Source organism: Anopheles funestus, chromosome 2RL (genome assembly GCF_943734845.2).
Source record: "Anopheles funestus chromosome 2RL, idAnoFuneDA-416_04, whole genome shotgun sequence".
Classification (NCBI taxonomy): Eukaryota; Metazoa; Arthropoda; class Insecta; order Diptera; family Culicidae; genus Anopheles; species Anopheles funestus.
In genome coordinates, this window is record NC_064598.1 from 11,861,847 (window position 1) to 11,883,896 (window position 22,050).

The following is a 22,050-nucleotide window of genomic DNA, read 5'->3' on the forward strand; positions in this document are numbered from 1 at the left end:
TGGTCTTGCTATATGGAAGCTCTTTGGATAATTTTTTTACCAAAGCGAATTCTCCACAATAAAGTGTTAGTACCGAAAGTACTAAAAATATCTTTTTTTGTTTGGTAACGTATGGAAGGTACTTCTCGGTACACACTCGAGTCAAATGTCAAACACCCATCGAATAACTCACTGTGCGCTTTTTGGAAAGATCTATGCTACGATCATAAAACGGACAAATCGTCTGTTGTCATGATGCAACTTTCTCATCCGTCTGTTGTTTAGTGCAGGGAAAGTCGGCAAAAATGTTGCTCCATTCGAAATGCAGCATCAGAAGCAGTGGTGAACAAGAACTGGCACCAGGAACAGACAAGTTAGAAACAAAACAAAAAAAAAAGCTGAAACAATCCAAGCATCGGTTCCACACAATGTTGTGACCGAGCAAACCACAAAAAGTCGGAACAATGTTTTGAGGTGGTCATGGCATGGCCCGTTGAGGAAGCGTCCTGTTTTGATGGGCTTTTCGGAAGAAAGTTTGTCAGAGCGTTTTACCAAGTCCCTGCCCCAATTCATGTCAATGTAACTGGAAGCGTCCAAAACTTCCGGTTCAATCCGTGTCCGTCTGGTTGACTGAGCTGTATTTGGTGTCTGGTGGTTTTAGCCCCGAAAAACACCGAATGACTGGCCTCGGTATATAAAATAACAAATGCTTTATAATTGCGGACATACATACCAACAACAAGAGAAACAAAAAAAAAACGGAGCACAAACAAAATGCCAAACATGGAATACGGAGCAACACGCGAACGCAGCTATGAAAAGAATATTAAGGAAATACTTTACGGTATAATTGAATTCATTCGAAGCACCACTTTTGCGGGCGACACGGCGACGTTACCCCTTGGAGCAAACCTTTTTTGCATTTGTACTGCCTTTCGTTTTTTTGTTGTTTTGCTCCTCAGTTCGTTACAGGGAACTTGAGGGAAAAAATCGCGACACACAAACAGTTTCGTTGGAAAAAGGAGTTTACGTTTTGTGCCGGAACACGCTGGGTTTTTTCCTCTCTCTCTCTCTTCCTTTCTCGTTTCGATTTGTAAATTGTTTTACTCAACAAAAACAATGGAACGAACAAGAGTCCGTCGGAGGGATGGAGAAGAACACAGCCTAATGCTTCCTGGATCCGGAAAGGATTCGGAAACGGTACAAGGGACAGAAAGGTTTTTTTTTTTGGTTATTTTTCTGCATGCAGCGATGAGGGCTAAAACTTCTATATTCGTATGGAACACCTCGACGACGAATGAAACAAGGTTAACTACAAGCAGAAACGCAAGGAAGGTGTGGAAAGAAGAATAGGAGTTTGCTACCGCATCTTATAAGAGTTTGCCAGGGATTACCCTGTTCCTTGGTTTCCATTTTTTTCTTGCTGTTTCTTTGTTTCGCTGCCCTTCCAACCAAAAACCCCTCCTGGTTCCCTCCCTGGTTTGCGTGGCGTTGCGCAAAGCCGTTTGCAAATCGACCAATGTCGACCACTTTAAGACCCTGATAGCCCGGGGATATTCCTCCCAACATGGCGATAAATTAGCAAATAAAACCAACTCCCGCTTTTCGGGGGCCTTAGTGTGCCATCGGGGCGCAGCTCGTGTGCAGCTCGTTAGCGATGTGGGCGTCGGAATACGTGTGTGTGTGTTTGGGGGGATTGAGTTGATATTTAAGAGAATAAAAGCCCCAACCGTCGTACGTTAAGAAAGGGGGTTTTGTGAATGTCCTTTTTGGGCACTTAGGATTTGTTGCTCGGGCGAAACCAAGCAGCTCGGGACGCGTTTTGTGGACATGAAAGAAAACTCCACCCTTGTCTGCAAAGGAGACGCTTGGGCGCAAATAAAAACACGCATAGCTCAAAGCGACCAACCTACAAACAACAATCTAGCAATCAGAAAACAAATACATGCGCCGACTGATACGCCGACCGGCCCACGAACGCGCGGCCCGGGCTTTGTACACACGTGTTCCTACATAAACTTGAAGGTTCCGAGAAAAGTTGAGGCCATCGGGGTCGGCTAAAAAAGGAAAAAAAAAAGGCTAGTGCGTGTAGAAGATTTCAACGGGGGAAATAAGAGGGTGGGAGGAGGAGGGGAAGGGTCTTGGATGTTAAACGATTTGTTATTTCATTTGTTATTTGTTTTGCACGATTTGTAGAATCCCTGGAGGGGTGATAAGGGGTAGGAAAGAAATGGTTCGCAAAGGAAATATGATTTTACAGCACGTACCAACGAAACTGGCCAAATGCTCAATTGAATGCGGTACCACCCAACCACCCACCCGGTTGGATAAAAAAGGGGGGCGGGCAGGAAAAACGAGTGTGACAACTTGGTAAGACAAATTGGAAAACTTTCCCCTGGTGAACGAAGAAGCCACCCGCCCCCCCCCCGGTTTGATGGTTTCACAATCCGCACGGAACTGTGAGTGGAAAACAATTTTCCGGAAAAACTGCCTAGTAACCTTTACCATCGGCGCCGGTAGATGAAGCTAGGTGAATCCACGAAAGCTGGATCCCGTAACAGCTGTAAGTGAGTGTGCTTTGTCGTGGAATGTTTGATTTGTTCCATTTTTTCCCCCTCCTGGTGGACGTGATTTGCACTCGACCAAACGCACGTGGTTGAGGGGCAAAAGTATGAAAAAAAAACACGAGAAAAAAAGGGGATGAAAATGTCATAGATTAGGCGTTATGGGTAACGTGATTGAAATCGGGGTTGGAATCGCACCGATGGAATGTGTGAGAAGTGATGAAAAGCACTGCAGGCAATTGACTGCGTTGGTGCGTATCGGTTTGTGGAGAATGCTTTATTCTACCCTCCCTGTTGACGTTATTCCATAATTACATTTAACGATGATATTGTTCGCTCGTAAAGCTTTATGATCGTCTATCTGAAATTTGCCATTGTCCGCAAACATGCGTGCGCGATTTTGGGGGGGGGGGGGGGGAGAATTTTTAGTAACGCAGTTCTCGCGGTTGGTTGCATCCGCATAAATGCACATCTGCCAGGATGCGAGCGCGCGCGTGCCCTCGAGCGGAATTTACCGCTCGATACGGGAATGATTCCAACCGGAGCGGTCAATTGGTTGGAAATCCATCACGGTGCAGTCAGCTGAATACTTTCATCAAAAACCATTTCTATTACGCTGCAGCCGCAGATTGTATTTTGTTTCCCCCCCTTTTTTTTGTTGTCGCAATTTTAGTTACGCTTTTTATAGGGAGGAATTTTTGTTCTTTTTTGTTTGTTTGTTATCTTCTCCACTTTCGCACGACTAAGTCCGCACAACAAATAGCAACGGGACCACAACAAAACAACATGGTCGTTGTGCGGTACAAGTACGAATAATTTACCACACTGTCTCTCTCTTTCTCTCTCTCTCTCTCTCTCTCTCTCTCTCTCTCTCTCTCTCTCTCTGCCTGTTCCAGAACGGACCAATGAAGTCGAATGTGTCGATTTAGAAATGCTAGGGCAAGGCACAATATGCAAAACTTCCTCCGGCTCTTCTGCTTATTGCACATTCGAAACACAAAATGCCGTGAGTTTTATTGTAAATTTTCCTATTTTTTTGAACCCCCTTTTTTGCTTCGATCCTCTCGTTTGCTTTTTTTTACGCATTTAAAGCTATCCACAATGAGGAGGGAGAGAGAAAAAAAACTCTCTAAATGCTCCGGTTAGGGTTGATCGAACAGAAAAAAATCTATTCATTCATAGTGCTCTGGGGCGAACAATCCATCTACCATTATGGTCCGTTCCGATGTACTGGGCAGCCGTAAATCGGTTTCCAATATAGACGGTATGCAATTTTCTGATTCACCAATTTTTATTTAATGCTAAATCATGATTCTCCCCACTTAAGCATGGTGAGCGGGTTTTACTCTGTGAGGGGTTGAAAACGACGTACGGCACTACGATAAGAAACCCAAAACCACAGTGTCAAGCGGAGAGCGACGGAAACAAGCGTTCGATTCGATCCCAAAAAAAACCTCGACCATTACTGTCCTCATCATTTACCACGAATGGCCGTTCCGATTCAACCGTCTCCGAAATGAATCCGTTTCGTATATAAATAGGATATCATAAGCACTAGGCGAGAGGAGGAATAAAAACACACCCAAAAAAAAAGGTGGGAGGTGGTCGAATTTATCGAATGTCTTCAGGGCTTGGGAGTGTTTGGGCCATCCTCGGGATTGGCGATTGCAAGTGAAAGCAAAATATTGCACCATAAAGTTGGGTAGGTGTAATTGAAATACATATTCTATTTCCATTTCATTGGTCCCGATACTGTGGCGAAATGATTGAAATTTTAAATTAAAGATAAAATTGTTTACTTGCATTGGACATTCTTCTTTTCAATATTGATTTTCGGATATTTCAAACAAAAAACAAAAAAAACCCTTTGTTCTTCTTACTCTAAGTGATTTTTGGTGATAGATTTAAAAAAGTATAATGCTACCCTTTTTTGGTACATCAAAAGTTAGATCGCTTTAATGAACGGTTAGCCCAACCGCATCGTATTTCATCTTCATTATCTCAGCTACACTGCTTGAGCCGGGACAAACAAAAACCTCGAGCCTGACAATGCGTAAATATTTGCCCGAAAAAGTAACGGCAATTGACTTTGAAACCTAGCTGTTGTTGATGGTTAATTCAAATTACAACCAATGCAACCATCTTCACCATAGTTCCAACAAACTCGGCCGAATTTCCCGACTAGCTTTCCCCTACCAAGAACTTGGTGCCTGAAGTGGTTCGGCTAACAAGTAGCACTCAAACACGTTACCAAGAGCACACAAACAATGACCGTTGATGGTAAGTAGGTAGCAAGCGAGCAAGCGAGCGATAGCGAGCGAGAGAGAGAAAGAGATATTGAAGCGCCGTACCGATGGAGGCGCCTAATGGTTCGTGGTCGCACGGATAAATTGTGTTGCAATGGAATGGACTGTGATGCGGGTGGAACTGACTAATGGTGTGTAAAGGAGGGGTAGTGGTGGGGGGTTGGGAGGTAGTAAATTCCACACAATGAAGTACACGTTGCTCATGAAACTACCGCTGTAGATCAGTTTTTTTTCTTCTTCTGCTTTGTTTGTTTAATTTCAACATCAAAGTAAACAAAAAAGAAGAGACACACACAGACACACACACACGCAACACTGAATGTGGCATTTTGGCATACTTTTGCTTCGACAAAGAGGGACTGTTCTTACGAATATTTCACTACCATGTACCGAATATCTGTTCGTTGTAGAAAAGTTTGCTACCGAATTCATCCACCCACCCTGGATGGATGGTTCTAGTTGTTCGTCCTTCAACGTTTTTTTTTTGTTTCTACGACGCTCGATGCCCTTATGTGCCACCACGGTACATTGCCGTCGCGTTGACATTGACCAAGTTCGGGAACGAAACATCGAACTGAATTAAGATGATGAGGTATGTCGCTGTGGCGCCAATCATCTGCAAAAATGGTACGCTAGCGTTACAATCTTCCACAGTTGGTCTGTCACACGAACAGTGAACCATATCCATTAGGAGCGAAAATGGGGAACCCGCTTACGTACCGTGTACCAGAGCGTCCAGTCGTAGACAAACAGCCCGCACGTTATGACCGGACTGCGATGAAGTAGCTGCTGTGAAAACAGGTTCAACTGGCAAGAAAGATAAAGAATTAATACCATCTGCACACACACACACACACACACACGAATGGGAATGTGTACCGACTTTCTCGAGTTTTGTTTTGTTCCTCACAACAACATACCTCATTTATCACTGCTGACGAGGACGAACAGTTGATGGCTTTATGCACCAAAATACCGATACGTTTACCCTGCAAAAGGGAACAAAAGGTGTGAATAAATGTGTTTTTTTTGCTGTTGTTTGCCTCATTGCCATGTTCACTAACAATAATAATTATTTGGCAAGCGAGGTGAAACATGGATAATTTAATAACAAACACTAACATATTTTAGAAAATATGCTGATGATAAATGACTTCTCATTGTGCAACGTGTTCTCTTCACTATCGACCGAAACACACAAAATCTTCACCAACTTCTGACTCTGATAAAGTTCACTTTTGCGCTCTTTCCGTTTTTTTGCTTGGTGATCTTACCTCGCGTGTTATTTTGCTACCGACGGCGATGAAAAACAGGACGAAGAAAAGATAATACATGTACCAGATGAAGTTCAGTACACCCATGTAGAACAGCTCGTTCCGATAGATGAACGCCCGGAACAGCCCGAACGAACAGACGACTCCGATGACGAAGCACAACCCCACGCAAAATGTGATCTGATGGTAATGGCAGCAAACCCAACATGGAAGAAGAAGAAAAAACAAATGCATGGTAAAATAGCGTGTGGGATGAGAAGCAAAAAAACTGGCTTCAAAAGTGTAAAAGTTAGCGAAATTCGTGACCCATACTGTTTTGGCTGAAGCACACATTCCCACGGCACGGTTGCGCTTCGGTAAGCATTCTTTCACAAACGAATGCCCGAAAACGTGTCCTTACGCTTTGTTAGAACGTTCTTCAGCACCAGAAGCTTCTTGTTGTGGGTTGACAAACGGAGGGTGGCGTTTGTTCATAAAAAAAAGGAAAACCATTTTCTTACCTGCACCGAGAAGCAATAATTAACGAGCTCCACCACGTCGTTCAGTTTGTCGTGCAGGATTTTGATTTGCTTCAGCACATTAATCTGTTCCTTTTCGCTGCAGATTGCAAACTCGCTTCGATTTCCTACCGCCGCTGGACTGGTGGGGAAGTACATTCTGAAAGATAGGGGAAAAAAGGAGTGCGAAAAAATCAACTTCCTTCAATGGATTTGTGCCTTTCTTTTGGATGCATCTGTAATGTGCGTTCGTTATTGCGAGGGCCTTCCAAATGCCAACCTAATTGCCATTGCCAATCGTTCAAAGCGCACCAGCAGAAACCATAACACAATGGTGAAGTAGCTCGTAATGGTTGGAAAGGCAGCATTGTAGTACACGAAGGAAAACATGTTGTAATACCAACGACCGTCGAAATTTGGCTGATTGTTCAGTACGGTAATTTTGTACGCATACACCAGCGCCGAGGTAACGAAAATACCGCACAGAAAGCAAACCATGCCGGCCGTAATAAGAAATCGGTGCATCCGGTAGTTGATCCTCACGCCGACCTGTTGCAGCTCCCGATCGATGTTGACGAACGCTTGAAATAGCTCACAAAGCCGATGCCGATGGAGAAAGTTTACAACCATCGTCAGATGGTACACGAGCGTACCGAGCAGGTACGTAAAGATGCGACTATTCACCGCCAACGGGGACGACTGAAAGCGGAGCATATCGCGACGAATTTGACGACAAGGCCCGTTGATGTAAAGTGTGCCAATTAGTAGCAGGATGATGACGTTCAGCGCCGAAAGAAGCCGCCTGTTGGTGGCATTCTTAAAGAAGGGCGTCAATCCGAGACACTTTAGCAGGAGCAGAAATGGCTTAAAAGCTTCCGTTGAGCTGGTGGTATTAAATTTTTGCAACACTTTGTACACCATGTTGATGGTACGGCTTTAGACAGGACACTGTGCCACGTTTGTGACTGAAACGCACAAAAACACTGACATTAGAATGAAGAATTTGTGAAAAGGAACGGTCCCAATATCGTGTTGAGCTAGGTTTTTTGGGTGTGGTTGATAGTGATACATGTTTTCTACTATGTGGATCAATTAATTGTATCGATTCTATTTGTACTCACTATTTACATTCACCAAACTGTGGCACTCCTCTATCAGGATAGATGGTTTGGTGCCTTTTTTTGTTGTGTTACGTTAAATGATATCATTTATCTTGTTTGTCTTACATCGTAAGGTGTGGCACAAGGATGGCTAATGGTTGTTTTGTGCAACATTAAACAGTCAGTGGTTATTGGTTGAATTTAAAAGATGTTTTTTTAGTGTTGGGTGAATCAGATTCAGATTCATGAAACTTAAAGAATTTAAGGACTCTGAATATCTATTCTGGAGAGTCATAAAGTCCCAAAGATTTTTGAATCATCAAAGGTTCTTTCAAAATCTTCAAATATTTTTGAATCCTCAAAGGCTCATGAATGATTTCTAAATCCTGAAAGATTCTTAATTCTCCAAAGATTCGTGAATCCTTAAAGATTCTTTGATGATCAAATCTTCTCAGATTTATGATTTCTCAAAAATACATCATTTCTCAAAGATTCATGAATTCTTAAAGATTTGTAATGACGCCGCGTAAAATCATATTTTTTTAGACATTTAGACAACAGACTATTGTGATTCACGATCTCTGGTGGATTATGAATCTTTGAGGAATCATGAATCTTTTGAGAGTCGACTCATAATTCTTCACATACGAATAACTCCAAATTTCTCAAAAGAAGTATGAAAAATGAATTATTCTTTTGAGACACTTACCAGCAGTAACCATAAACTCACCGAAAAAGACAATTTAATGCGGTAAACCTTGAGAGCACTAGAAACAACGTCAATATGGCCTGCACCCACAGATGTACGTAAGAGTAAAAGTACAGAAACCGCACCACATTGAATGCATGCACTTGGACTCCATAGTTGGGCAACCAACGTTCGACGATCCCTGTCATGGCGACAAACATGAGCGGATACACCAACGATAACCACCGCAGATGTCGTGCGAAACTTTGCGTCCCAAAGTATCCGATCGAAGCACCGGGAGTTTTGTTCAGATTCACCACCACACTGGACACTTCGTTCAGCAAACGAAACAACTGATCGACACTGTCTTGGTTGACGAAGGAATGCAACAGTACCGCAACGACCGTCAGGTATCGGGACACAAAGTAGAAATCGTGCATTCGCGATGTGATCAGTGAACCCGACCCGAGCTTGATCGTTTCTAGATCGAGCGAATGGAACAGAAGCAAAAACCCGTAAAAGGTAGCGGAGAACGCTATCGTTAGAAGGTTGCAGAGTTTGTACCGCAAGACGGAACGCTTCCGGCTGCATGTTACCGGTGGATAAAGGCCGAGACACTTCACCATCACGGTGAAACATTCGAAGGCTTTCAATGCGTCCTCGTTGGGAGTCAACATTGCACTGGCTGGTAATTCGAACTCACAACACAAACTATTCACACGGCAGTGGCGACGAAATAGAAGCTGATTCGGTGCTGAAATAATTAATTAATTGTGTAGCATATGCATATCAAATTTCACCTACCTAAATGCACGGTTGATGGCACTGTATCGATCTTTTAGTACGAGCAAGAAAAAAAGAAATTGACAGATCTGCAGCAAGAAGCACAACCCGAACATGGACGATGGAAGAAATTCTTTCAGCGATAGTTCAACGGTTGGATCGAGTTCCAATATTAACGGCAAATTTATGGCAATCAGTAAGAAGTGCGAAAGCACGATCCCCACTGCCAGGAAGGACAGCTTCATGTGTCTCCTGCGATGATCAATCGGTGGGCTAAAACCACTCAGTTGTAGATCACATTCATGCACCATACGTAACACCGCCACTATTCGTGTCTTTACCGCCCAAGCAAAGATTATAGCAAACACCAGCGTCAAATACTGACAGCAAAGGTTGATGCAGTGTATTGTACCAATAATAATTGATGGATGAAAATCGCCTACATTTGCAACAAATATGAACGCATATAAGGCGTACGTGTATAGACCAATGTACAGAAGCGCGTACACCATCTCATAGTAACGATTAATCGGTTTCATCGTCAACCTGTAGCCAAACGGTGCCAATCCAAACAGCGCTAGTAAATTCATAAACGGTCGCACAGTTTCGTACACATTCCTAACCAAAAACCAACGCATTTTTGCTACTTTCGTTTGCGTACGAAAATTAAAGAAACATCACTGCTCACAACGTTACGCTCAACGCTTCCCGAACGGAACTGAACTGGGTCGCGCCAATTCCCGTACCAGAGGTGAGGCAAGCAGCATCAAATTGGCCGTGAGTCTACACGATGCAAAATAAACAATATGACTGAAGAATGATAAACAATGTCCATGCTACCATGCGCACAACAGACCGGGGGTGAAAGAAGTGTTTCACTCACGTGAACTACACTCCCAACAACTTGGTTTCAATCACACATCATATTGCGCCACATGACAATTTCTTCATTGCGGAATTGTTGCACAGACAGGGAGAGAAGTTTTTCACAATGCAAGGCTTCCTTACCCGAACAAGTTCTTCAGTGCTTCATAGCGCGAAAGTACCAGCAGTGCAGCCAATGTCGCTTGCATCCAGAGATGAACGTATGTGATGAAGTATAGCAAACGAACAAACTGAAACAGATGTCCAACAAGCTGGTTTCGCTTCATCAGTTTTAGTAAGGAAAAGGACAAGATGAGACATCCGAAGGGGTATAACAAGGCAAAGATGCGTATTACTTTCGCGAATCGTACCGTACCGAAGAACCTTAGCTTACTAACGTGACCTTTCCGATTGGCCAACAGCGCCAATGAGTTCGAGATCGAATTGAGTGTACGAAATAGACGATTAATTTCACCTCCATTGTTGAAAAAATGGACCTGCACCACGATCACTGTTATGTAGCGCAACACAAAGTACAGATCATGCATGCGATGGACAATTCGTGACTTTAAGTTCGCTCGCATCACACTTGAGTCGAGTGATATGCTAAACAGCAGGTAGCCATAAAACAGGGTCGAAAGTATGATGTACAGTACGTTCACACATCGGTACGGCACACGTGTGCGTTTGCGATCGCAGGAAAAGGGTGGATTAACGCCAAGATACTTCAACTGCACGCTGAACGTTTCAAACGCCACCAGTGCGTCTTCACCGAATAACGACATTTGCGCGACTAAGCTTGAGCTTCCCACGTTGCGAACTCACCTGAACGATTTGTTGATGGCATTATAGCGCGTCAACAACAGCAACACCATCACCGTAAATTGTATTATTTGCAGAAGGAAGCCGAAACTCGATATCGTTAGTGCTATCAAGTCGAGAATGGGTACGACGAACATTTCCACACTCGACATCATCGTTTCTACGGTGACGGATAGCAACACTAGGAACGATCCCAACAGAATAACACAAAACACGGTCAGTAGCCGATGCTGTCGGGAATGATCGATGGAATGTTGCAGAACTTTTAGCTGATCATCGATCTCGGACAGTAGCGCGAACATTTCAACCACTCGATCGCGTACTACCAGTGCAAACATTATCGCCAGAGTTGTTACCACAAATTCACTGAACATGTATCCATTTTCCATGACGGTTAAAATTTTCGATATGTACAGATGACCGGTATTTGTCATGAAGAGATAGCTGTAGATGGCGTACGAGTAAACCAATATAAAACTCGCCGTGTAACCGAATGCACAGTACGGCTCAATTTTCCCATTGCCAGCAGCGCGGGTAAGATGGAACGGGGCCAATCCTGTCGCTTTCTGCAGATAGTAAAACGGTTGAAACGTCTCGCGCACATTGTGAACAACGAACCAGCGACCCATCACCTATCCAAGGCACACCTTTAACGTGAGACTATGCGAACGGAACTGAAATTCTAAAGCGAACCAACGATTATCGTTTGCGGCAGCTAACGAGCAATGGAGCGGTTTTTGGATGGGGTCGAAGACCAATCAACACATCCGATAAACAAGCGGCCGCGCCACTACCGGCACTACCATCGGCAAACCGATTCAAATCGATTTGCAGACTCGAGGGAGAAGAAGAAAAATGCGAAGCAATGACAACATTTCCATTCAACGATTGACGCCAACACACCGGGTTTGGAAGCGTATCGAAGACGTCCATTAATAAAACTATTAATTTTTATGATAAGTAGATCAACTATCGTTGACAAAGAACCATAATCATTAAACATGCTATAAAGCGAGTTACAATTATTTTTAACTAACAAAAAATGTGTTTTGTTTGGTGTTCAATGTTTAAATATTTCGTATTCAAGCAGAGATAAACACTAAGAAGTTAAAAAGGGCATTTATTGAATTTTGTTTAACGAATCTTAAATATAAATGTTCCTTTATGGTAAGGAGACCCTTAAAGCCTCTAGGTATGTACTTGGATCATATTTTCTTAATAATGTTCCATTCTACTTGACGGATAAGTTGACGGATTGATGGAGTGAAGAAGCGTCGTTACCAATAAAATAAGCGTATTAATCAAACGCCGATCCCACTCGACTAGACATATGCAAAGTGACTAAGAATGAGATAGTGAGTTAAACGTTGTATTGAACGAGTTTCGTTTATTCACCACGAGGAGTTTTAGCGATTCTTTTTTCACTTACTCACTCATGAGTGTAATCATGGAGCAGTGGTGAGTCGCAAAAAGACTAAATACGTGAGTTGAAACGAAAACGTGCGAGTGAGTTATGAAACAAAAATGAGTTGAAACGAATCGAAAAAATTTCCTTACCCTGTTTGAGAAAATGTAAAATTTTCTTCATTTTTGCACCAAATTTTGCCTATAACTCTGTCGGTATTCAACGGATCGCCAATCTTTAACCTGTGGTCGATAGATGGCGACAATGGCTACATTTTCTTCTTGGACGGCCATGCCCTCAGATGTCTGTGCTAGAAGTTATTCGAGGAACCAAGTTCCATACCCTGTTCGAGAAAATGTAAAATTTTCCTCATTTTTGAGCAATTTAGCAAAATTTAAAAAAATGATATAATTTAATGCGAATTTGTTGCAATAAGTTTCTTTTCACTCAAATAATGCTTTAAATTAAAAAAAGAATAAAAAATCAGAAAAAAAAAATTAAAAAAAATTTCAACTCGAAAATTTCATAAGGCTTACCCCTTACGTTTTTTTTGGGAAATTTTGCAAAAAAATTTAAATTGATTTATTTTAATGCCAATTGGTTGCAATAAGTTTCTTTTCACTCAAATAATGTTTTAAACAAAAAAAGAATGAAAAATTATAAAAAAATTAAAAAATATAAAATTTGAAAATTTCATAAGGCTCATTTTTGCGCCAAGTTTTGCCTATAACTCGGTCGGTATCCAACGGATCGCCAATCTTTAACCAGCGGTCGATAGATGGCACCAATGGCTACATTTTCTTCGTGGACGGCCATGCCCTCAGATGTCTGTGCCAGAAGTTATTCGAAGAACCAAGTTCCATACCCTGTTTGAGAAAATGTAAAATTTTCTTCATTTTTGCGCCAAGTTTTGCCTATAACTCGGTCGGTATCGAACGGATCGCCAATCTTTAACTTGTGATCGATAGATGGCACCAATGGCTACATTTTCTTCTTGGACGGCCATGCCCTCAGATGTCTGTGCCAGAAGTTATTCGAGGAACCAACTTCCATACCCTGCTTGAGCAAATGTAAAATTTTCTTCATTTTTGCGCCAAGTTTTGCCTATAACTCGGTCGGTATCCAACGGATCGCCAATCTTTCACCTGTGGTCGATAGATGGCACTAATGGCTACATTTTCTTCTTGGACGGCCATGCCCTCAGATGTCTGTGCCAGAAGTTATTCGAGGAACCAAGTTCCATACCCTGTTTGAGAAAATGTAAAATTTTCTTCATTTTTGCGCCAAGTTTTGGCTATAACTCGGTCGGTATCCAACGGATCGCCAATCTTCAACTTGTGGTCGATAGATGGCACCAATGGCTACATTTTCATCGTGGACGGCCATGCCCTCAGATGTCTGTGCCAGAAGTTATTCGAGGAACCAAGTTCCATACCCTGTTCGAGAAAATGTAAAATTTTCCTCATTTTTGCGCCAATTTTTGCCTTTAACTCGGTCGGTATCCAACGGATCGCCAATCTTTAACCTGTGGTCGATAGATGGCACTAATGGCTACATTTTCTTCTTGGACGGCTATGTCCTCAGATGTCTGTGCCAGAAGTTATTCGAGGAACCAAGTTCCATACCCTGTTTGAGAAAATGTAAAATTTTCCTCATTTTTGCGCCAAGTTTTGCCTATAACTCGGTCGGTATCCAACGGATCGCCAATCTTTAACCTGTGGTCGATAGATGGCGCCAATGGCTACATTTTCTTCTTGGACGGCCATGCCCTCAGATGTCTGTGCCAGAAGTTATTCGAGGAACCAAGTTCCATACCCTGTTTGAGAAAATGTAAAATTTTCCTCATTTTTGAGCAATTCAGCAAAATTTAAAAAATTGATATAATTTAATGCGAATTTGTTGCAATAAGTTTCTTTTAACTCAAATAATGCTTTAAAGTAAAAAAAGAATAAAAAATCAGAAAAAAATTTAAAAAAAAATTTTCACTCGAAAATTTCATAAGGCTTACCCCTTACGATTTTTTTGGGAAATTTTGCAAAAAAATTTAAATTGATTTATTTTAATGCCAATTGGTTGCAATAAGTTTCTTTTCACTCAAATAATGTTTTAAACAAAAAAAGAATGAAAAATTATAAAAAAAAATTAAGAAAATATAAAATTTGAAAATTTCATAAGACTCATTTTTGCGCCAAGTTTTGCCTATAACTCGGTCGGTATCCAACGGATCGCCAATCTTCAACTTGTGGTCGATAGATGGTACCAATGGCTACATTTTCTTCTTGGACGGCCATGCCCTCAGATGTCTGTGGCAGAAGTTATTCGAGGAACCAAGTTCCATACCCTGTTTGAGAAAATGTAAAATTTTCTTCATTTTTGCGCCAAGTTTTGCCTATAACTCGGTCGGTATCCAACGGATCGCCAATCTTTAACCTGTGGTCGATAGATGGCGCCAATGGCTACATTTTCTTCTTGGACGGCCATGCCCTCAGATGTCTGTGCCAGAAGTTATTCGAGGAACCAAGTTCCATACCCTGTTTGAAAAAAAGGTAAAATTTTCCTCATTTTTGAGCAATTCAGCAAAATTTAAAAAAATGATATAATTTAATGCGAATTTGTTGCAATAAGTTTCTTTTCACTCAAATAATGCTTTAAAGTAAAAAAAAATAAAAAATCAGAAAAAAAATTTAAAAAAAATTTTCACTCGAAAATTTCATAAGGCTTACCCCTTACGTTTTTTTTTGGAAAATTTTGCAAAAAAATTTAAATTGATTTATTTTAATGCCAATTGGTTGCAATAAGTTTCTTTTCACTCAAATAATGTTTTAAACAAAAAAAGAATGAAAAATTATAAAAAACTTTAAAAATATAAAATTTGAAAATTTCATAAGGCTCATTTTTGCGCCAAGTTTTGCCTATAACTCGGTCGTTATCCAACGGATCGCCAATCTTCAACTTGTGGTCGATAGATGGCATTAATGGCTACATTTTCTTCTTGGACGGCCATGCCGTCAGATGTCTGTGCCAGAAGTTATTCGAGGAACCAAGTTCCATACCCTGTTCGAGAAAATGTAAAATTTTCCTCATTTTTGCGCCAATTTTTGCCTTTAACTCGGTCGCTATCCAACGGATCGCCAATCTTTAACCTGTGGTCGATAGATGGCACTAATGGCTACATTTTCTTCTTGGACGGCTATGTCCTCAGATGTCTGTGCCAGAAGTTATTCGAGGAACCAAGTTCCATACCCTGTTCGAGAAAATGTAAAATTTTCCTCATTTTTGAGCAATTCAGCAAAATTTAAAAAATTGATATAATTTAATGCGAATTTGTTGCAATAAGTTTCTTTTCACTCAAATAATGCTTTAAAGTAAAAAAAGAATAAAAAATCAGAAAAAAAATTAAAAAAAATTTCCACTCGAAAATTTCATAAGGCTTACCCCTTACGATTTTTTTGGGAAATTTTGCAAAAAAATTTAAATTGATTTATTTTAATGCCAATTGGTTGCAATAAGTTTCTTTTCACTCAAATAATGTTTTAAACAATAAAAAAATGAAAAATTATAAAAAAAAAATTAAAAAATATAAAATTTGAAAATTTCATAAGGCTCATTTTTGCGCCAAGTTTTGGCTATAACTCGGTCGGTATAAAACGGATCGCCAATCTTCAACTTGTGGTCGATAGATGGCGCCAATGGCTACATTTTCATCGTGGACGGCCATGCCCTCAGATGTCTGTGCCAGAAGTTATTCGAGGAACCAAGTTCCATACCCTGTTTGAGAAAATGTAAAATTTTCTTCATTTTTGCGCCAAGTTTTGCCTATAACTCGGTCGGTATCCAACGGATCGCCAATCTTTAACCTGTGGTCGATAGATGGCGCCAATGGCTACATTTTCTTCTTGGACGGCCATGCCCTCAGATGTCTGTGCCAGAAGTTATTCGAGGAACCAAGTTCCATACCCTGTTTGAGAAAATGTAAAATTTTCCTCATTTTTGAGCAATTCAGCAAAATTTAAAAAAATGATATAATTTAATGCGAATTTGTTGCAATAAGTTTCTTTTAACTCAAATAATGCTTTAAAGTAAAAAAAGAATAAAAAATCAGAAAAAAATTTAAAAAAAAATTTCCACTCGAAAATTTCATAAGGCTTACCCCTTACGATTTTTTTGGGAAATTTTGCAAAAAAATTTAAATTGATTTATTTTAATGCCAATTGGTTGCAATAAGTTTCTTTTCACTCAAATAATGTTTTAAACAAAAAAAGAATGAAAAATTATAAAAAAAAATTAAGAAATATAAAATTTGAAAATTTCATAAGACTCATTTTTGCGCCAAGTTTTGCCTATAACTCGGTCGGTATCCAACGGATCGCCAATCTTCAACTTGTGGTCGATAGATGGTACCAATGGCTACATTTTCTTCTTGGACGGCCATGCCCTCAGATGTCTGTGGCAGAAGTTATTCGAGGAACCAAGTTCCATACCCTGTTTGAGAAAATGTAAAATTTTCCTCATTTTTGCACCAAGTTTTGCCTATAACTCGGTCGGTATCCAACGGATCGCCAATCTTTAACCTGTGGTCGATAGATGGCGCCAATGGCTACATTTTCTTCTTGGACGGCCATGCCCTCAGATGTCTGTGCCAGAAGTTATTCGAGGAACCAAGTTCCATACCCTGTTTGAAAAAAAGGTAAAATTTTCCTCATTTTTGCGCCAATTTTTGCCTTTAACTCGGTCGCTATCCAACGGATCGCCAATCTTTAACCTGTGGTCGATAGATGGCACTAATGGCTACATTTTCTTCTTGGACGGCTATGTCCTCAGATGTCTGTGCCAGAAGTTATTCGAGGAACCAAGTTCCATACCCTGTTCGAGAAAATGTAAAATTTTCCTCATTTTTGAGCAATTCAGCAAAATTTAAAAAATTGATATAATTTAATGCAAATTTGTTGCAATAAGTTTCTTTTCACTCAAATAATGCTTTAAAGTAAAAAAAGAATAAAAAATCAGAAAAAAAATTAAAAAAAATTTCCACTCGAAAATTTCATAAGGCTTACCCCTTACGATTTTTTTGGGAAATTTTGCAAAAAAATTTAAATTGATTTATTTTAATGCCAATTGGTTGCAATAAGTTTCTTTTCACTCAAATAATGTTTTAAACAAAAAAAGAATGAAAAATTATAAAAAAAAAATTAAAAAATATAAAATTTGAAAATTTCATAAGACTCATTTTTGCGCCAAGTTTTGCCTATAACTCGGTCGGTATCCAACGGATCGCCAATCTTCAACCTGTGGTCGATAGATGACACCAATGGCTACAATTTCTTCTTGGACGGCCATGCCCTCAGATGTCTGTGCCAGAAGTTATTCGAGGAACCAAGTTCCATACCCTGTTTGAGAAAATGTAAAATTTTCTTCATTTTTGAGCAATTCAGCAAAATTTAAAAAATTGATATAATTTAATGCAAATTTGTTGCAATAAGTTTCTTTTCACTCAAATAATGCTTTAAAGTAAAAAAAGAATAAAAAATCAGAAAAAAAATTAAAAAAAAATTTCCACTCGAAAATTTCATAAGGCTTACCCCTTACGATTTTTTTGGGAAATTTTGCAAAAAAATTTAAATTGATTTATTTTAATGCCAATTGGTTGCAATAAGTTTCTTTTCACTCAAATAATGTTTTAAACAAAAAAAGAATGAAAAATTATAAAAAAAATTAAAAAAATATAAAATTTGAAAATTTCATAAGACTCATTTTTGCGCCAAGTTTTGCCTATAACTCGGTCGGTATCCAACGGATCGCCAATCTTCAACCTGTGGTCGATAGATGACACCAATGGCTACAATTTCTTCTTGGACGGCCATGCCCTCAGATGTCTGTGCCAGAAGTTATTCGAGGAACCAAGTTCCATACCCTGTTTCAGAAAATGTAAAATTTTCTTCATTTTTGAGCAATTCAGCAAAATTTAAAAAAATGATATAATTTAATGCGAATTTGTTGCAATAAGTTTCTTTTCACTCAAATAATGCTTTAAAGTAAAAAAAGAATAAAAAATCAGAAAAAAAATTAAAAAAAATTTCCACTCGAAAATTTCATAAGGCTTACCCCTTACGATTTTTTTGGGAAATTTTGCAAAAAAATTTAAATTGATTTATTTTAATGCCAATTGGTTGCAATAAGTTTCTTTTCACTCAAATAATGTTTTAAACAAAAAAAGAATGAAAAATTATAAAAAAAAATTAAAAAATATAAAATTTGAAAATTTCATAAGACTCATTTTTGCGCCAAGTTTTGCCTATAACTCGGTCGGTATCCAACGGATCGCCAATCTTCAACTTGTGGTCGATAGATGGTACCAATGGCTACATTTTCTTCTTGGACGGCCATGCCCTCAGATGTCTGTGGCAGAAGTTATTCGAGGAACCAAGTTCCATACCCTGTTTGAGAAAATGTAAAATTTTCCTCATTTTTGCACCAAGTTTTGCCTATAACTCGGTCGGTATCCAACGGATCGCCAATCTTTAACCTGTGGTCGATAGATGGCGCCAATGGCTACATTTTCTTCTTGGACGGCCATGCCCTCAGATGTCTGTGCCAGAAGTTATTCGAGGAACCAAGTTCCATACCCTGTTTGAGAAAATGTAAAATTTTCCTCATTTTTGAGCAATTCAGCAAAATTTAAAAAATTGATATAATTTAATACGAATTTGTTGCAATAAGTTTCTTTTAACTCAAATAATGCTTTAAAGTAAAAAAAGAATAAAAAATCAGAAAAAAATTTAAAAAAAAATTTCCACTCGAAAATTTCATAAGGCTTACCCCTTACGATTTTTTTGGGAAATTTTGCAAAAAAATTTAAATTGATTTATTTTAATGCCAATTGGTTGCAATAAGTTTCTTTTCACTCAAATAATGTTTTAAACAAAAAAAGAATGAAAAATTATAAAAAAAAAATTAAGAAATATAAAATTTGAAAATTTCATAAGACTCATTTTTGCGCCAAGTTTTGCCTATAACTCGGTCGGTATCCAACGGATCGCCAATCTTCAACTTGTGGTCGATAGATGGTACCAATGGCTACATTTTCTTCTTGGACGGCCATGCCCTCAGATGTCTGTGGCAGAAGTTATTCGAGGAACCAAGTTCCATACCCTGTTTGAGAAAATGTAAAATTTTCTTCATTTTTGCGCCAAGTTTTGCCTATAACTCGGTCGGTATCCAACGGATCGCCAATCTTTAACCTGTGGTCGATAGATGGCGCCAATGGCTACATTTTCTTCTTGGACGGCCATGCCTTCAGATGTCTGTGCCAGAAGTTATTCGAGGAACCAAGTTCCATACCCTGTTTGAAAAAAAGGTAAAATTTTCCTCATTTTTGAGCAATTCAGCAAAATTTAAAAAATTGATATAATTTAATGCGAATTTGTTGCAATAAGTTTCTTTTCACTCAAATAATGCTTTAAAGTAAAAAAAAATAAAAAATCAGAAAAAAAATTTAAAAAAAATTTTCACTCGAAAATTTCATAAGGCTTACCCCTTACGTTTTTTTTTGGAAAATTTTGCAAAAAAATTTAAATTGATTTATTTTAATGCCAATTGGTTGCAATAAGTTTCTTTTCTCTCAAATAATGTTTTAAACAAAAAAAGAATGAAAAATTATAAAAAACTTTAAAAATATAAAATTTGAAAATTTCATAAGGCTCATTTTTGCGCCAAGTTTTGCCTATAACTCGGTCGTTATCCAACGGATCGCCAATCTTCAACTTGTGGTCGATAGATGGCACTAATGGCTACATTTTCTTCTTGGACGGCCATGCCGTCAGATGTCTGTGCCAGAAGTTATTCGAGGAACCAAGTTCCATACCCTGTTCGAGAAAATGTAAAATTTTCCTCATTTTTGCGCCAATTTTTGCCTTTAACTCGGTCGCTATCCAACGGATCGCCAATCTTTAACCTGTGGTCGCTAGATGGCACTAATGGCTACATTTTCTTCTTGGACGGCTATGTCCTCAGATGTCTGTGCCAGAAGTTATTCGAGGAACCAAGTTCCATACCCTGTTCGAGAAAATGTAAAATTTTCCTCATTTTTGAGCAATTCAGCAAAATTTAAAAAATTGATATAATTTAATGCAAATTTGTTGCAATAAGTTTCTTTTCACTCAAATAATGCTTTAAAGTAAAAAAAGAATAAAAAATCAGAAAAAAAATTAAAAAAAATTTCCACTCGAAAATTTCATAAGGCTTACCCCTTACGATTTTTTTGGGAAATTTTGCAAAAAAATTTAAATTGATTTATTTTAATGCCAATTGGTTGCAATAAGTTTCTTTTCACTCAAATAATGTTTTAAACAAAAAAAGAATGAAAAATTATAAAAAAAAATTAAAAAATATAAAATTTGAAAATTTCATAAGACTCATTTTTGCGCCAAGTTTTGCCTATAACTCGGTCGGTATCCAACGGATCGCCAATCTTCAACCTGTGGTCGATAGATGACACCAATGGCTACAATTTCTTCTTGGACGGCCATGCCCTCAGATGTCTGTGCCAGAAGTTATTCGAGGAACCAAGTTCCATACCCTGTTTGAGAAAATGTAAAATTTTCTTCATTTTTGAGCAATTCAGCAAAATTTAAAAAATTGATATAATTTAATGCAAATTTGTTGCAATAAGTTTCTTTTCACTCAAATAATGCTTTAAAGTAAAAAAAGAATAAAAAATCAGAAAAAAATTTAAAAAAAAATTTCCACTCGAAAATTTCATAAGGCTTACCCCTTACGATTTTTTTGGGAAATTTTGCAAAAAAATTTAAATTGATTTATTTTAATGCCAATTGGTTGCAATAAGTTTCTTTTCACTCAAATAATGTTTTAAACAAAAAAAGAATGAAAAATTATAAAAAAAATTAAAAAATATAAAATTTGAAAATTTCATAAGACTCATTTTTGCGCCAAGTTTTGCCTATAACTCGGTCGGTATCCAACGGATCGCCAATCTTCAACCTGTGGTCGATAGATGACACCAATGGCTACAATTTCTTCTTGGACGGCCATGCCCTCAGATGTCTGTGCCAGAAGTTATTCGAGGAACCAAGTTCCATACCCTGTTTGAGAAAATGTAAAATTTTCTTCATTTTTGAGCAATTCAGCAAAATTTAAAAAAATGATATAATTTAATGCGAATTTGTTGCAATAAGTTTCTTTTCACTCAAATAATGCTTTAAAGTAAAAAAAGAATAAAAAATCAGAAAAAAAATTAAAAAAAATTTCCACTCGAAAATTTCATAAGGCTTACCCCTTACGATTTTTTTGGGAAATTTTGCAAAAAAATTTAAATTGATTTATTTTAATGCCAATTGGTTGCAATAAGTTTCTTTTCACTCAAATAATGTTTTAAACAAAAAAAGAATGAAAAATTATAAAAAAAAATTAAGAAATATAAAATTTGAAAATTTCATAAGACTCATTTTTGCGCCAAGTTTTGCCTATAACTCGGTCGGTATCCAACGGATCGCCAATCTTCAACTTGTGGTCGATAGATGGTACCAATGGCTACATTTTCTTCTTGGACGGCCATGCCCTCAGATGTCTGTGGCAGAAGTTATTCGAGGAACCAAGTTCCATACCCTGTTTGAGAAAATGTAAAATTTTCCTCATTTTTGCGCCAAGTTTTGCCTATAACTCGGTCGGTATCCAACGGATCGCCAATCTTTAACCTGTGGTCGATAGATGGCGCCAATGGCTACATTTTCTTCTTGGACGGCCATGCCCTCA

The 22,050-nt window shown here is 38.8% G+C and overlaps 1 protein-coding gene and 1 long non-coding RNA gene across 9 annotated transcripts in view; both read right to left on the bottom strand.

The window, feature by feature from the left end:
• LOC125765999 (uncharacterized) overlaps positions 1-22,050 on the bottom strand; it is a 50,188-nt gene that overhangs the window by 22,939 nt on the left and 5,199 nt on the right. For 2 of the 8 annotated variants that reach the window (XR_007418642.1, XR_007418639.1), the window contains exons 2-3: positions 20,044-21,992; positions 15,959-16,853 (exon numbers count right to left, since the gene is read on the bottom strand). This is a non-coding gene — a long non-coding RNA (uncharacterized LOC125765999). The other 6 variants (XR_007418645.1, XR_007418646.1, XR_007418641.1 and 3 more) reach the window with 6 other exon arrangements.
• On the bottom strand, positions 5,009-9,093 carry LOC125765948 (uncharacterized). The gene is made up of 6 exons (XM_049431498.1): positions 8,451-9,093; positions 6,624-6,780; positions 6,124-6,303; positions 5,770-5,838; positions 5,570-5,656; positions 5,009-5,465 (listed from the first exon to the last, which is right to left on the bottom strand). The coding sequence occupies exons 1-6, from the start codon at positions 9,083-9,085 to the stop codon at positions 5,358-5,360; spliced, it is 1,236 nt and encodes a 411-aa protein (XP_049287455.1). The 5' UTR covers positions 9,086-9,093; the 3' UTR covers positions 5,009-5,357.

What these genes read in the sequence shown, in the direction of transcription:
- LOC125765948 (XM_049431498.1), bottom strand. Translation starts at nt 9,085, where the DNA reads ATGTTGACTCCCAACGAGGACGCATTGAAAGCCTTCGAATGTTTCACC. An exon ending in ATTATTGCTTCTCGGTGCAG is followed by an intron (nt 6,304 to 6,623) that starts GTAAGAAAATGG and finishes CATTACCATCAG; the next exon opens with ATCACATTTTGCGTGGGGTT. An exon ending in CGTCAGCAGTGATAAATGAG is followed by an intron (nt 5,657 to 5,769) that starts GTATGTTGTTGT and finishes CTTTCTTGCCAG; the next exon opens with TTGAACCTGTTTTCACAGCA.